Raw genomic sequence first — 17,582 nt, 5'->3', positions numbered from 1 at the left:
AGGTGCTTGCCTAAATTATATTACAATATGAAAGATATGGGTAAATTAAACTATAATAAAGTGTACGAAGACAGTTTGCAGTTACCAGATTCTTACGCTGGACTTAACTACAAACGAAGCATCCACCCCGACCCTAAACTTAAACAGTAAAATGCTATTTTTTAATTTATGCATTATGTCACCAGTCTAATAATACTATATTTTATAATACAACATTTTCAGGTGCCATTCTGCTTTGATACTTTATTCTTTAAATTAAGTGAAACTTTGAATGCAAGACTTTGTGCTGTACCAGCGTATTTCCTTGTGTTTTTGTTTTTGTTTTTTAACTATTTCAGTATTTAATTTACAAATTAAGTCAATTAAGTCAAAATAAAATAAATTAGTTTACAGAATATATTCCCAAAGTCTCAGATAAGATAGAACCTAAATAATAAAAAACAAAATAAATAAATACTAATAGCTAATACAAAATCATTACATCATAAAATGCCAGAGAGTACATCAAATATGTTTTCATAGTAATCTAAAAATTGTGTATTCTTTTTATTTTTAACCAGGGCTAAGGATTTATAAAGTGAATTAAATTCAACCAAAAAATGAGGAAAGGTTGGCTTCAAGGCTGAACATTTTTGCTTATGAATAAAATATTTTCCCAGTAAAATGGAAAAAAATCACTAAATACTAAAGACCAACATTACATGGCATTACATTCAAAAAACAAATGGTTCAAAGTTTCATCAGCATGCCCACAAAACACACAAGAGCTGTCCACATCCATGAATTTTGAAATGAATGAGGTAACAGGATATATTTTGTAAATAATTTTGAAATGAGTTTCTTTCACTTTGTTATGAATACAATATTTGTGAGGTAAAAGCCATGCTTTTTTTCCCAAACTATGTCCTCAAAACGAGCGCTGTATTTCCTCGTCGTAGTATTTTATTTTGACGTTTTATTACGTCACCCTGTTATAAGAATCGCATTTTAACGTGACGATTTATCCTCCATCCATACACAGTGAGTGATGAGGCAGCTGGTGGCGCGCGCGGACTCATTGTAAACGGGAGCGCGCTCTCGCAAAACGGTCGCGCGCGAAGCGGTGTGCAGATGTGTCGCAGATTTTGTAAAGTCACTGGACGCTGAAGGAAGTCGCTCCTCAATGGGCCCTTAAACTGTCAGCAAAACAAAGCGGTTGAGGGAGAAAACCTCCGCGGGAAGACAGAGCCGAAGCACCGCTGTCACAAACCGTAAACGTCACGAGAAAGACGTTACTTTGACAGTTAAAAGCCAAATACGGCCGCGTGCACGGAGATGGAGCTGTCAGCTATTGGGGAGCAAGTGTTTGCTGTGGAATCAATCGTCAAGAAAAGAGTTAGAAAGGTAACCTTTTATGATTATTTACTAAATGTGTCAGTCCGTTTAGCCCGCGGGATGTTGTCAGTATTTATAGGAGACATTTTTTGGGATGCTACTTTGTATGCAAATGAAAAGCTTGAGAGATTAAATGAACAGAATTGCGCTACTAATCTGGTTATCTAATTGCGGGCTGTATAAAGGGGGCGGGTTGGAGGAGCATGTCCCTTTAATGTAACGTGGAGAGTGTTGTCATTGCACTACAGCTTAACATGTCAGGTGTGCGGCTAAAGAGGCAGCGGGAGGACACGGGGTGATGTTATTAACCAGATGTATTCATTTTAGGCCTGTTTGCTGGAGTATTAGTAAATTACCATATGGTGTTGACAGATGTAGGTGCGCAGCTAGAAATGATTGTACCTCCAGAGCGCACGAGGGCCCCCTGAAACTCCTGTGTTTACTAGTTCCCCCCATTCATGCACTGTTAAAAAAAGACCTGTTGTATTTATGGTTAAAACATTTTTTTTTTAAAAACGGCGGCTGTGGTTGCCAGAACTTTACCATAATACATACGATGCAACTTTTTTTTTATATCGTCACCCTGTTAAAATAATCGCCTAACTCATTTTTTGAAGTTTTGCAGGAAACACAAAAAACTTCACCAAAAGTGTAACATATGACATTTATTGATCATTTCACTCAAAAAGGATGTAACAAAGGATGGCTATTGGCATAGTAATAACACTGTGTGTAAATTATGTAACTTAAGAGAAATAAATGACTTAGGCAATTTTTTTGAACATGCCTTTGTGACTTAAGCAAGATATGGTAACACTTTATTTTGAAGGTGTCTACATAAGAGTCACAAGCCTGTCATGACAAGTATCATGAGCATTAATGTTACTTCAAAGTGTCATTAATGTTCATGACACATCCCATGTCATGTTTATGACACGCTCATGTCACTCTTATGTAGACACCTTCAAAATAAAGTGTTGCCATATCTTGCTTAAGTCACAAAGGCATGTTCAAAAATTTGCCTGAGTCACATTTTAATTTAACTTAGGCATAATAAATCCGCTTAAGTCACACACTTGACATAGGCCATTATCTTAAAGGGGTAACAGTTTTGACAAAAATTACTTTTATTTTAACAGTGTGACGATATTATGGTAAAATGATATTAGCACGGTTGATTTCTCGTTTAAGATTGCAATTTTATTCCATATTTTACCGTAAAAAATAAAAAGTTTTTCCATTAAAAGAACAGCTGCAGTGGCTCCCTGTAACAAAAAATTATCTGAAATGAAATGTTAATTTCTTGACATTTTCATTTTTTAATTGGTGTATGCCCAAATAAATCTGTATTCTTAATTTGTAAAATTTGTAAATTATATACGCAATTTTAAAAATGTTGGGCTTTTTTTTTTTTTTTTTTTTACATTTTAGTCAACTATGCATCATAGCTTACAAAAGTCTTCAGTCTGGCTCCTTAACCTCTAAATTTAGCTAACTTCAAGTCTAGTTTTGAGTTTCCCTAGCTAGGCTAGCTTTCGATTCCAAATCTCTTGAGATATTTATTCAGTGTCCAGCCTCTCATTTGCACGTGGGTCCTCACTGCATTCTGAAAAAAAAAATTTTAAAGGTCAATTTAGACTTAGTAGGCTGTCTTATCTTTATTTTAAGGCTGAAAATAAGGTTTGCGGCTCCATTCCGACATTTTTTGTCTCTTTGTCTCTACTCTTTATTTGGCCAACATGGCTCTTGGAGTAAAGCTTGCCCTCTAGTGGATTCCTCCAATAACACGTGTAGCACATTTTTTCTTAACAATGCAACTGGTTTTTCTACATAAATGCATGGTTAAAAAACAGCTGTCTCTCTGGCCTTGGGTAGTATGCCAATGTAGCTGCATTTTCTGTCAATTAGCACTAAATATATCTGAATATTAGAAGTAGAAGTAGAATGAGACAGCTAAGACAGTTTGCAAAATTTTAATTTTAAAATTTTAAAACATATCTTGTAATATACAGAAGGGCTGCAACTTGTGATTTTTTAATTTTTGTTTTTTCTATTTGTTTTGTCCAAGGTCTACAAGTGTTCAATTTAAAATAAAACATCTTCATATTCAGTAAATGCAACAGCAATATGGATGAATTCTCAGCATTTGGAGTAAAAAGGATACCACTAATAAGTGTGCTTCCTAACTGTAACTTGTGTTGTCATTAAGCTTAAAGTGAGGCTACATAGAGTGTAAAGTGAAAGTTTAGTAGAGACAGAATATAGATAGACCAATGTTGAAACCACATGCAGTACTCAGTGGACTATTATTGTCTATCTACAACGCAAACACATGTCTACTCATGTTGCAACTAGCTGTTAAAATGTCAGAAACCACTTGGTTGTTTGTGGATAACTGTGAATTTGTGAATACTTTAGCAATAATTTAAATAAAACCCAAATCTATTCAGGTTTTTTGGTTTAGCAGAGTACACAGAGGCATCTTGAGTTGAACCATGCTTTTGAATAATACTACAAATTATACTTCTAATTGCCATAAAACCAATAATTACCCTACCAAAGTATGATATTTGCATTCTTTAGAGCATGGGTCTCAAACTCACGGCCCGTGGGCCAATTGCGGCCCTCGTGATGATATTTTGTGGCCCCCACCTTGATATGAAAGTTAAATGTGAGTTTTATATGAATGGCACTTTACCATGTTGTGTGTGGAAGGTCCCTTTAATTACTTTTTTGGTAATTTTGTGCCTTTTTTGTAATTTTGTGTCTTTTTAAAATAATTTTGTGTCTTTTTTGGTAATTTTGTGTCTTTTTTTAATAATTTTGTGTCTTTTTTTAGTCGTTTTGTGTCTTTTTTTGGTAATTTTATGTATTTTTTGGGTCATTTTGTGTCTTTTTAAAATAATTTTGTGTCTTATTTTTAGTAATTTTGTGTCTTTTTGGTAATTTTGTTCCTTTTTAAAGTAATTTAGTTTTTTTATGTAATTTTGTGTCTTATTTTTAGTAATTTTGTGTCTTTTTTTAAGTAATTTATTTTTTTTTATGTCATTTTGTGTCGTTTTTGATCATTTTGATACTGCCTCCAGCGGCCTCCAGGTAATTTGGGTTTGAGACCCCTGCTTTAGAGGTAACATTAATTACCTACTCACCCAATACACAGCCTTTTTTCTGTATATGGGGAATGGGGTGAGTAAAATGAAGTCGGGAAAAAAGATGATCTCACCCACTGAGAATACCTTTGAGAGCTTGGAAGTTATTATCTGATGATGTCACCTTGGATGACTAACTCTGAGTGGTTTGTCTGCTATATCAAAAACATACAGTACATTTATCATTATCTGTTAATTATGGATATTTTTTAATGGCATAGCAACACCCTCCTCCCATATAAACTTCTATCAACAGCTAGATTTAAATGGAAAAGATGTTAAATCTATACAATGGAGGTTAATTTAATCAGCTGATAATCATTATCATCCAGCAATAAAACCTCTAATTTACTGTGAATAGTTCTGATTTTTACTTACACTTCTTTTTTTTAAATAGATATATATTTTACATTAGTTTTATGATACTATAAACTATAATTCATAGAGGGTTGTATCTGCCTCAGGAGGAGAGGGAAGTCTATTTTGATAATTAGATGAAATGTGTTTAAGTGGTTTTACACTGTGCTGTAAATGATAATTCACTCATGAGTGGAACAACCTTTGGTTTCACTTTTATAACAGCTTAACAAGCATGTCATCTCCCACAAATGATGCCGTCATTAACAAGAAGCTTCTTCCTGCAAGTTTAGAGGAAATCCAAACCCTTTCTCTCAGATAGTATTATAGAAGGGCTGAGTATATTCTGTCATGTCATTTATGAAATTAACTTCTCGGATGATGCTCTTAAACTGTTTGTCTCCACAGGGGAATGTGGAGTATCTGTTGAAGTGGAAAGGATGGCCTCCAAAGTAAGTATGTAAACCATGGGTCTCAAACTTGCGGCCCCCACCTTGATATGAAATTTTATTGTGAGTTTTATATGAATGGCATTTTACCGTGTTGTGTGTGGAAGGTCCCTTTAATTACTTATTTTGGTAATTTTGTGTCTTTTTTAAAATAATTTTGTGGGTTGTTTTTTTTTTATAATTTTGTGTCTTTTTTAAATAATTTTGTGTCTTTTAAGAAATAACAATTTTGTGTCTTTTTTGTAATTTTGTGTCTTTTTTAAATAATTTTGTGTGTTTTTTAAATAATGTTGTGTCTTTTTTTAGTAATTCTGTCTTTTTTTGTCATTTTGTTTCTTAAAGTAATTACGTTTTTTGTCATTTTGTGCCTTTTTTTCGTAATTTTGTGTCTTTTTTTTAAGGAATTTAGTGTTTTTCAGTCATTTTGTGTCTTTTTTTAGTAATTTTGTGTCTTTTTTTTGGTCATACTGATACTGCCTCCAGCGGTCCCCAGGTAATTTAAGTTTGAGACCCCTGATGTAAACATAATCAGAAGGATGGATGTATTATATAACAGTTGTGAATTTGCATTATATTCATATACATACAATTCATACATATGCACAGAAGCATGCATGGCCATTTAAAAAAAATAATGTATCAGAATAAAAATGCTCATTAACAAAGATAACAATTTGTAGCATATACCCACAATGCTTCATAACAGTGTTGGAAGAAGTATTCCGATCCCTTACTTAAGTAAAAGTACTAATCCCACACTGCAGAATTACTCCACTAAAAGTAAAAGTCCTGCATTCTAAACTTACTTCAGTAAAAGTACAAAAGTATCAGCATCAAAATGTACTTAAAGTATCAAAAGTAAAAGTACTCATGGTGCAGAATGTACCCACTTGGATTGTTTTATATATATTCAAATTATATTTTGGATGATTATTTTTGATGCATTTATGGAAGCAGCATTTTACTGTTGTCCTGGTAGGGCTAATTTTAATTACTTAATATTCTGTTATCTGGTTGAATTTATAAACATGCGTAATCATTTTAAATGTATTGTATATTTTCATGTTAAATCTCAACCTGAAAAGTGATTAAAGCTGGCAGCTAAATGTAGTTGAGTAAAAAAAAAAATACAATATTTCCCTTTAAAATGTAGTGGAGTAGAAGTATGAAATTACATATGTGGAAATTCTCAAGTAAAGTAAAAGTACCTCAAAATTGTACTTAAGTACACTGCCCAACAAAGTCTAACTGCAGTAACTACGCAAAGGGTTAAAAACTCCTTTAAAGTTTTTTTTAAGTTTTTAAAAGTTTTGTAACTGGCCAGCCAAATGGGTTATATGTAGGTAAGTTATATGACACTTATTTCTACATGTATTGATGATGTAATATTTATGCTCAAAAATCATGACGATTTATTTGACCTTTGACCCCAAAAATGTAGTTACTGCACTCTGGTTTTGCTGTAAAAGGTTCTAATAGTAATAGAAAAGCAGAGAGCAATAACTACAATGTTGTTGTCTTCTTTCAGCTTTTATATTTAGTTTTCAGTGAATAAACATTTTCAAATTGATTTTGTTATCAGTGTATTTAAAAGTGTTTAACAACTCTATTCAAATATTTGTGTATTTAAGACTTAATATTATAAAGTAATGTTATATTTTAGTCTTAATATCATTTTATCTCACTTTTTTACTTGATCACTATCTAGATAATCATTTCCCTTTAAAATAAACTTATAATTTCTATTATTCTTGTATTCACTATTCAACACAATGAAGAAATACAAGGCTACACTGTATCACAGTCAAAGTGAAGCTTTGGTTTTGAGTTGGATTTTGTAGTTACTGGAATTTTTATATCATTATTTCTCTGAAATAAAGCAAAATTGAAATCTTAAACTTTGTCACAAGATAAAACAGACATCAAGGAGTTCGTTTTCAGTTATAACTCAATTTTAAAACCAAAAATGTAGTTACTGCAGTTAGACTTTGCAGGGCCGTATAGGCTATTCACTTAAGTTTTCAGAAGGCTGAATGCTTAAAGTTACTATAACCAGTCGCCTATTTTTATATGTGCAATGCATGACATGACTAAGGAGCCACTTGAAGCAATTGATAATTATCACCCAGCCCTGTACAGTACTTCCACTGCTTCATAATGTTATGTCAATGCAATTCGAAAATGTTTAACAATATTGCATTAATGCTACCTTTTTGTTGTGTGTTACAGGTATAGCACATGGGAGCCTGAGGAACACATCCTGGACCAGCGCTTGGTGCAGGCCTATGAAGAGAAGTAAGCTCTACTCCACATTTAATACTCGCCTAATGAAAAGCAATGCCTGAATCCAGAAAACTCCCAGAGGGATTTGACACATAGTGGAGCAGGAATGTGCAGAATAAAACACTTGTCTTCATACATTATATTAATCATAAAGAGATTATGACTCATTAGCCTGAGACCTCTCTTCTGCTGTTATTACCATGTGTTCTGGGTTGTTGGATTAAAATATGCCAAACCACGTAAAATCCACATCTAAAGGCTTCAAGGATTTAAGGAGAATGTTGTCTCCTAAATCATCTCTAAAGAGGGTCAGACACACATCTGCCTTCAGTTATAATGGTACTGTAAATGCAATGCAGAGTCTTTATAGTTTGGTCTGTGAGGATGGGTTTCTCTCCATAAAAAGCTTATTAAACAAAACTAGCCACTGTGACACCACCCTTTGGTCTCTGAACAACCGTTTTGAAACTTCACACTTGACACTTGGGCCCTAGCTAGTTAGCTAGTTAGCTAGTTAGACAATAGCGTGGAGCTGGGAAGTGAAGGGTGAATTTGACTGAGAACCCGAGTCCATGCTAAACACAGGCTGCCAGCCCAGCAGGAACCATTAGCATAGCATACTACTGAGATGCACTAAACCTTTGCACTAAATCTATGCACGACACTTTGCTATGTTATTAATATTATTACTATTATTATTATTATATATACTGTTGCTGCCATTATTACTATTATTACTATATACTGTAATATACTACTATTATTATTATACCGGCCTTACAGGCCTTATTTATTATTATTATTATTATTATTTTTATTATTATATATTATATTACTTTACTTATAATTACTCTATTTATATTTTTTCATTTTACTTTTATATTGTTTATTATCTACTATTACATATTATATTATATTATATTATATTATATATATATATTATATACTGTACTATTATTATTATTATATACCGTCTAGTCACTATAGCATTGTTGCCATCATATCACCAGTTTAATTATTACCATCATCTTGCCAACCATCCTACCAACTGATGATGTTCTTTTCTTAACTTCTTAAGTGTCCTTGTTCTTGTTCTGTTCTGTGTTTTTTTCTACTGTTGTTTTTATTTATGCTACCTCAGTATTTTATTCTATTGTATTTTATTGTACTTGAATACCGGACTGCTGTGACAACCGAATTTCCCTTCGGGGATGAATAAAGTAATCTATCTATCTATCTATCTATCTATAGCAAATGCTAAGTTACCAGCTAGCACTATTAGCAAGGTTGGTCCGTAATTCGCGCCTTATATTATTTGTGATGCTAATTCTGGCTAACAAAGACTTAAAACAATTAACAGCCTACTTCTTAAGGGTGTTTTTTGTACAACAGAATGCTGAACAAGATATTTGTTTGATGAACTGAAAACGCTCTGTGAAAGGGTCAAAATTATAAGAAGAAGACCATAAACCAGTGAATAAATTCATGAGGAAAATGTTTACTGAGATAATAAAGTTATTATTGTTATTATTATTATTATTAATAAGACATTTTTATTGAACAAAACCTCCAAATTAATTCATAAATTAATTCATAAGTCATTAAGTGAAAATATAGTGTAAAAGGGTCAAAGTTATGAGACCAAACCGCTAAACATCCTTTTTTTATTGTTTTTTTGTTCTATTTTCTTCTAAATGGGGCCATTATTTACACTATTAACATCAAATTGTCTTGAAGAAGATTTTTTACTAGTGATTGAGACCATAGTGTTGTCCTAAAAAAAAATTCTGAGGTAATAAATCAAGTGAGAAGTTTTCTCATTTTGCATTGAAATTAATGGACAGAAATGTTTTTGCAGACAAACTTAGCGCCCCCTGCTGGAATTCTTGGTAGAATGCAGCTTAAGGCACTTCCTGGTTTGCCTCCCTGCTCAGACCAGGAGGTTGCCGCCTGATACAATCTGACTTGGTTTTTCACATCAGTCAGGTCGCCCCCTGCTGACCATTAGAAAGAATACAGGTTGTCTTTTTTTTGTTGGGTTGCACCATCTGTGCATCAGCAGGATGTTGAACAAAATAGGGACCGATTAGTAAAACACTGCTCCGTCGGTTACTGGAGGAATGGAAAAACTCCACAGGTCATCGTTATCAATGTATGTTTTCCTTATGTCATGCAGAGATGTAACCCAATGCCTACTTTTAACAGTGTGTTGCAGAGAGAGAGAGCTTTGGGGCACAGGAGAAAAGGATCCAAAGCCAAAAGACTCATTCTACAGGTTAGTTCAATACAAAAGTGACATTTTGTATTGTCAACTGTGCATTACTTGTATATTACTTTATACTTGTTTAACCCTTAATAGGGCACTCATTGAAATACTTGCAAATTCCAAATTTCAACCCTAGAGAATATTGGAGGATATTACATACAGCCAGAATGTGTAAAAAAAAAACCAAGTGGCAAATCTACGAGAAAAAAATGTGCAGATTTATGAGATTTAAAGTGGTGAATCTGGGAGAAAAAAGTTGTTTTTTCCACTTTTTTCTCGTAAATCTGCGACTTTTTCGTGCAGATTTGCCACTTTAAATCTCTTAAATCTGCGACTTTTTTTCTTGTAGATTTGCCACTTTAATCTAGTAAAATTGCAACTTTTTTCTCGAAATATTACCTGACGTTACCAAATATAGTTCTTCGCCCGATAAAGGGTTAACTCCATGTTGGATTATGCTCCATTATGTTAATCAGCCTTTTGCATCCTGCATCTATTAACCCCTCTCTACCTTTAAAAAACTCCTGAAGACCCAGCTCTTCAGAGAGCATCTTCTCTCCTAGCACCACTAATAACATTATATATATTATATTATAATAAGATAATTCTACTCCTTAAAGAATTGTCACTAGCACTTATTGCTGCACTAATGGCTCTTACTGCACTATACCTTGATTGTTTGCTTTTTTCTTCCTGTAATTCGCTTTGGATAAAAGCGTCTGCTAAATGACTAAATGTAAAGTTACCAGCTACCGCTATTAGCAAGGGGCGTCCGTAATTTGCGTCTTATATTATTTGTGCTGCTAATGCTTATTCTGGCTAAGAAAGACTTAAAACAAAATGTACTTACCGGAAACAATTAACAGCCTACTTCTTAAGGGTGTTTTTTGTACAACAGAATACTGAACAAGATATTTTTGAGAGACCAAATGTTACAAATAAGTTTGATGAACTGAAATTACTCTGTGAAAGGGTCAAAATTATAAGAAGAAAACCATAAACCGGAGAATAAACTCATGAGGAAAATGTTTACTGAGATAATAAAGTTATTATTATTAATAATAATAAGACATTTTTATTGAGCAAAACCTCCAAATAAACCGTCATTAAGTGAAAATACAGTGTAAAAGAGTCAAAGTTATGAGCCCAAACCGCTAAACGTCCTTTTTTTTGTTTGTTTTTTTGTTCTATTTTCTTCTAAATGGGGCCATTATTTACACTATTAACATCAAATTGTCTTGAAGGTGATTTTTTTTACTAGTGATTGAGACCATAGTGTTGTCCTAAAAAAAAATTCTGAGGTAATAAATCAAGTGAGAAGTTTTCTCATTTTGCATTAAAAATAATGGACAGAAATCTTTCTGCAGCCAAACTTGGCGCCCCCTGCTGGAATTTTTGGTAGAATGCAGCTTAAGGCACTTCCTGGTTTGCCTCCCTGCTCAGACCTGCTAAAGGACTAAATGTAAATGTAACCCGCTTGTGGTTCTCTCCTTGATCTTTATCCAGGATACAGTCTACACCATGGATCTGCGCAGCGCTCACAAGACTCCAGCTGAACCTCCGCCTCGCCTGCGTCTCTCCCTGACACGCTCTCTGCTCCCCGAAGATGAAGATCGGTCATATGGAGCCCTCAGGCAGGACCCACATCAGGAAAGCAATCCCAGGAGGTTCACGTGCCTTGACTCAAACCCTCCGAGTCCCACAGAAGAAGATTGGGATGGCCGGGGAGAGGAGGAAGAAGAGGACGAGGAGGACAATGTAGAAAGTGAAGAGGAGGAGGAGGAGGAGGAGGAGGAGGAGGAGGAGAAAGAGGAGGCACTAAAGGAGACAACAGAGAAGAGCGCAGGCACTTTAAATGGTAAGTGTGTCAGTCGGCTCTAATCACCATCATGGCCCAGTTTCCTTGACTTTTCATGAACTTTCCTGTAGACACAGACAACAATTTTGCCAATAATAGAGCCAAACAGTGATTTGTTTGATCGTTTTCTAACACTTTGATAAGTTTCAGCAACATTTTGGTGCAGGTACAATGATGAGAAGCATCAAGATCTTTTGCAGTAAGGGATGAGAGGCAAAAACACTCCATGTATATAAAAGTATGAAAATTCCTCCATACCAAGGTATGGAGGAAAACAAAAACGAGAGTTTTTAAAAAAAAGGGGCGTTGAAAAACGGTTGAAAAAGCGTGCTAAAGTGCCCTCTAGAGTGGTGAAAACGAGAGGAAGTGCCTTATTGGCTGCCCTTTCACATGCAAAAAATGATTTGGTGCCCTCTAGGGTGCCCCTTCATACAATAAATTATGATGATGTGCCCTCTAGTGCAAGAAAATTCGATAACGTGCCTTAATGAGTGCTCTTCTGGTGCCCTTCTAGTGCCCTTCTAGTGCCCTTTTTCCTGTTTGGTGCCTCCGTGGTTGAAAAAGTGCGCGAAAGTGCCCTCTACAGTGCTGAAAATGAGAGGAAGTGCCTTATTGGCTGCCCTTTACACATGAAAAAACGTATTGATTGCCCTCTAGGGTGCCCCTTTATACAATAAATTATGATGATGTGCCCTCTAGAGATTCTATAATACGGTATCACCCAACTGTGAATAATGTTATGTGAGATGTTTGCTCTCATTTAGCTCTCAAAGTGCACAAAATAGATGCATTTTACTTAAAAATGTACATGCCCCCCAGACCCCCCTAGATGGTTTGGTGCGATACTTTTAATTGTCAGTACCATATCATTAATTACTTTGATCTGGTTCTCCTTTTAACTTAATGCTAATATTTCATCATACATGATGCATCATAGCTATTTTCATGCCGGTGGGGCCCAATGTTTTTATTTTTTTGCCCCTGCCCTTCTAACAGTCTGAGTCCGCCACTGAACTCAGCACTTGATAAATTATCACAAAGATTATTTACATGAATTGAAAAAAAGCAGGGGTCCGAGTATAGAACCCTGTGGCACACCTTTTGATACAGGAGGAAAATCCAGTAGTCTGGACATGTGGTTTTATAGCTGACAAATAATTGGCACGCTCACATAATCTAATATTGTGTCTCAGCCAGGATGACATGATCAGCTGTATCAAGCACCTTTGAAAAATCAATAAAAAGAGCTGCAAAATATATTTTTTTGCAGTCCAATGCCTCGAAAATGTCATTCTCCCCAGCTGTTGTTGTTGCCTTAAGCTCTTTCATCATTTTTCCAGGTCAGTGCTTGCAGGTTAACTCAATAACAGCACACATGTGATAGGCTTGATACAATCAACTGCCCCCTCTCCTCCCTCTGTCCCTCTCTCCGTCTTCCTGTCTCACTCAGGACAGGAGAGAACCGACGAGTGGAGCTCCTCTATCGGACCGGACCGGGTCGCCGTGTCGGAGAAGCTGGACGCCGTCTGGAAGCCCATCATGGGTCCGGAGGAGGTGACGGTCACGGACGTCACCCTCAACTCCCTCACAGTGACTTTCCGAGAGTCGAGAGTGGCCAAAGGCTTCTTCAGGGACTGGGGCCTGGAGGTCTGATGTGTGATGTCAGAGTAGGTTGGTGGCGAGGGCAACGCGAGAGGGTCACAGTGTTTGTTTGATCAACGGGGGTTTTATTCCCTCTCAGTAACCTCTCACTTTGTTCTTCCCTCTCGCCTGCTTCTTCCAGTCTGCTCAGTGGTACGTTTACATGCACAGAGTCACCTGAACTCCACTCAATGTTGTGTTCAAGTTCAGGAGTTCATTTTTAATGTGGTGGGTCTGAGTTACTTTGAATGAAAGGGGTGTTGGATAGTGATAACTGGTTGTGATTTCTATGAGGAAGTTGGTGCAAATATATGTGCATTGAACCTAGAAATAATAATGATAATAGTAATATTTTTATTTATATAGCACCTTTTAAAAACAGCAGTTTACAAAGTGCTTTGACAGAGAGCAGAGAAAAACAATAAGAGACAGAGCAGGAACAATCACAAGACATTCTTAGATACACAGGAAATAAAAGGTAAAACGAGTAAAAAAAAGTAAAAAGTGAAGAAGTAAAAAGGAGTGGTGAGATAAAAAGTGGGTTTTAAGAAGTGATTTAAAAGAAGTTAGTGACTCTGAGCGTCTTATCTCATCGGGCAGCTTCTTCCAAAGTCGGGGCGCTCTGGTGGAGAAAGCCCGGCAACTTTTGGTTTTTAGTTTTGACTTTGGAACGGTCAGAAGGAGCCGAGGATCCGAGGACGCGGGTCGGCTCGTATGGAGTTAGTAATTCTGTTAAATAGCTCGGAGCCAGACCTAAAAGAGCTTTAAAAGTGATCAGGAAAATCTTAAAATCAATCCTAAAACGAACAGGGAGCCGGAGCAAAGAAGCTAAAATCTGAGTTTTATGATGTCGTCTGTTAACCCTTTATCAGGCAAAGAACTATATTTGGTAACTTCAGGTAATATTTTGAGAAAAAAGTAGCAAATTTACTAGATTAAAGTGGCAAATCTAAGAGAAAAAAAATCGTAGATTTACGAGATTTAAAGTGGTGAATCTGTGACAAAAAAGTAGCTTTTTTCTTGTAAATCTGCAACTTTTTTTGCACAGATTTGCCACTTTAAATATCTTAAACCTGCTACTTTTTTCTTGTAGATTTGCCACTTTAATCTAGTAAATTTGCAACTTTTTTCTAGAAATATTACCTGAAGTTACCAAATATAGTTCTTTGCCTGATAAAGGGTTAAAACTGGTAAGAAGCCGAACTGCTGCGTCCTGAACCAGTTGGAGGCCAGAAAGGGATTCTGGGAGAGGAGGGAGTTACAGTAATCTAAACAGGAGAATATGAGAGTATGAAGGACTTTTTCCAGGTCAGAGGGGAACAACATGGGTTTGATTTTGGAGATTGAGAGTAAATGGAAAAAAACAGGACTGGACAACTTTTCTGATGCGTGGGTCAAAAGTAAGGCTGGAGTCGAATGTGACTCCCAGATTTGGAGTTTTGGAGTTATTGAGGTGAACAAAGTTTTGGGCCGTCCAACAGTTGATATCCTTAAGACAATCGAACACAGCAGCTAGACTTCCAGGATCAGAGGGTCTCATATCTGAAGGTAGAACCCAGTGTAGTTGCATTTTATCCACAGAAAAGAGAAGAGCCAGTTCCAGTTAGCAGGAGCACTTTGGCCTAGCTGAGGGCTAATGTTGCCCTTTGGAATAAACTTCCACTATCCAACAGTTGAAAATGGTCGTGCCATTTCAGATATATGAGCTTTTATATATGATGGCTCTTGATTTATCATGTAAAAAGTTCCCTGTAGAGTATTCTTCCAAACAAACAATCATGTTATTGTTCAGTGTTATATTGTCCATTGAATATAGAAGGTTTATCATTCAGTAAACATCAGACTAACAGTCTTTAAATGACAACTATATACAATAAAGTGAGGGAGCTTACTTATTTTAATTTCCATCAATGACAAGGTGAATAATAAATGAATAAATATGTCAAAGGGATCATGCAAAGTCTGCACGAGTTGGGGGTTATGAATTCAATCCATTTTCCCCAAATTTGGTATAACTTTTTGGGTCCTCAAACAATAAGTCATCTTTTCCATCTTGAATATTTCCAGAATTGTTCCTTGCCAATCGTTAATTGTAGGTGGTGTTGGATTTAACCACTTTCTGGTGATGGATTTTTTTACTTGCAGCCAAAAGGGCCTGAAGCAGCTTTATGTCCCTCTTTAGTTTCACGCACACAGCACAAAAAAACAAAAACAGATTTTCAAAATTAAGGGGAATTTGACACTTGAACACTGTATTTAACCCTTTATCGAGCAGAGAACTATATTTGGTAACTTCAGGTAATATTTCAAGAAAAAAGTTGTAAATTTACTAGATTAAAATGGCAAATCTACAAGAAAAAAGTCGCAGATTTAAGAGATTTAAAGTGGCAAATCTGTGCGAAAAAAGTCGCAGATTTACGGGAAAGAAAGTGGGGAAAAAAGCAACTTTTTTTCTCCCAGATTCACCACTTTAAATCTCATAAATCTGCACATTTGTTTCTCGTAGATTTGCCACTTTAATCTCGTAAACGTTTTTCTCAAAATATTATTTTTGTATGTTTTTTTTTTACACATTAAGGCAGTATGTAATATCCTCCAATATTCTCTAGGGTTGAAATTTGGAATTTGCAAGTATTTCAATGAGAGCCCTATTAACCCATTGAGGCCTGAAAAATTGCTGGGCGATTTTAAAATAAGCCTCTAATTTTCTGAAAATTCTGGAAAAAAAAGTGTCAACTCTTCTACTAAATAATAGATTTTTCAGCCTCTGTAGCAGATAGAAATGAAATTCAAAAAGGTATTTGAGAGCTTATACAAATACTACAAAACGACGTATTTCCAGGCTTCAATGGGTTAAGGGTTAATGTGTTTTGAATCCCGCTCCAGTATTGGTTCCTCATGCTTTTATTTTGTGATAAGAGGTTGCCCTGCAAGATTGAGCACTCAACAAGCTTGCATTTGCACATTTCACCCAAAAAACGACAGTCATCAGATCTGGTTTAAGAGTGATTTAAGAGTATAAAGTGTGTGTGTGTAACCACAAAGCAGAGGAAGAAGAAAAGTTCTCTGTGCATGTAAACATGGCCGCTGTTTCCGTCTCTTCCACACTAAGCTAACCGGTCAGTACTGGACATATTGTACATACTCCAAACTACAGTGAGGAGTCTCTAGCTGTCAGTCCCATACTAACATGCAGTGCTGTAGCTGTAACCTGTGAACACATAGACTGTTACTACTGTACGACACGTGGCTTAGTCCTGTATGCGTTTCAAAACCCTCTGAGAGATGATTTGATCCGCCTGCATGCCTTTCTTCTCCAGTACAGTTCTATTAATGCAAAGACACACTGTAGTTTCCTCTCCATCTCAACTCATACAACACACACACACACACACACACGTGATGACTGAGTATTGTACCAAAACGAAGAAACAGAATGAAGGATGAATTGCACTGTATTTACTGTACATGTTGAGGAGCGACAGGGTAAATCACATAGTTTACATGACTGACAACTATTGTATTAAATATACCAAAAGGTTTCATTGGTTTCCTACCTTCCAGTTACACTACAGGACAAACGTTTGGAAGCAACTTCAGTTTTCTCTTCACAATGGCATTCTTAAAAACCAGTATGGATTATTTGGATTTTTGGATGTTTTTACTGCATGATCAGACTTTACCTTTATTAAATTGAACCATTTTCCTCAATTTGCCTTTAGGTATACATTGATGTTAGCTGATCATTGCTGAATAAATGTTAAGAAAAGAAAAGAAGCGCTTAGTTTTAGGGTTGAGAAAATTTGGAAGAGTCACAACTTCAGTGAAAAAGTAAGGAGAGGAGACAAGGAGACAGGAGAGGAGACAAGGAGAGGAGACAAGGAGAGGAGACAAGGAGACAGGAGAGGAGATGAGGAGGGGAGACGAGGAGAGGAGAGGAACCAAGGGGAGGAGACAAGAGAGGAGACAAGGAGACAGGAGAGGAGATGAGAGAGGAGAAAAGGAGACAAGGAGAGGATACGAGAGAGGAGACAAGAGAGGAGAGGAAACAAGGAGATGAGACAAGAGAGGAGACAGGAGACAAGGAGAGGAGACAAGGAGACTGGAGAGGAGATGAGAGAGGAGAAAAGGAGAGGATACGAGAGAGGAGACAAGAGAGGAGAGGAAACAAGGAGAGGAGACAGGAGAGGAGACAAGAGAGGAGA

General features: G+C 36.0%; 1 protein-coding gene across 1 annotated transcript; it reads left to right on the top strand.

Moving 5' to 3' along the window:
* Positions 1-1,059: 1,059 nt before the first annotated feature.
* cbx7b (chromobox homolog 7b) lies at positions 1,060-13,659 on the top strand. Its single transcript, XM_059324936.1, has 6 exons — positions 1,060-1,383; positions 5,289-5,332; positions 7,559-7,624; positions 9,818-9,887; positions 11,385-11,736; positions 13,187-13,659. Exons 1-6 carry the CDS (start codon positions 1,315-1,317, stop codon positions 13,387-13,389), a joined length of 804 nt encoding a protein of 267 aa, XP_059180919.1. The 5' UTR covers positions 1,060-1,314; the 3' UTR covers positions 13,390-13,659.
* Positions 13,660-17,582: the final 3,923 nt, after the last annotated feature.

The sequence above is a fragment of the Centropristis striata genome, chromosome 21 (genome assembly GCF_030273125.1).
Source record: "Centropristis striata isolate RG_2023a ecotype Rhode Island chromosome 21, C.striata_1.0, whole genome shotgun sequence".
NCBI classification, from domain to species: Eukaryota; Metazoa; Chordata; class Actinopteri; order Perciformes; family Serranidae; genus Centropristis; species Centropristis striata.
This window is presented reverse-complemented; position numbering and strand designations above follow the sequence as displayed.

Excerpts from the sequence above, each read along its gene's own strand:
- cbx7b (XM_059324936.1), top strand. The coding sequence starts at position 1,315 with ATGGAGCTGTCAGCTATTGGGGAGCAAGTGTTTGCTGTGGAATCAATC. Across the intron at positions 5,333-7,558 it reads TGGAAAGGATGGCCTCCAAA|GTATAGCACATGGGAGCCTG; the intron begins GTAAGTATGTAA and ends TGTGTGTTACAG. Across the intron at positions 9,888-11,384 it reads CCAAAAGACTCATTCTACAG|GATACAGTCTACACCATGGA; the intron begins GTTAGTTCAATA and ends ATCTTTATCCAG.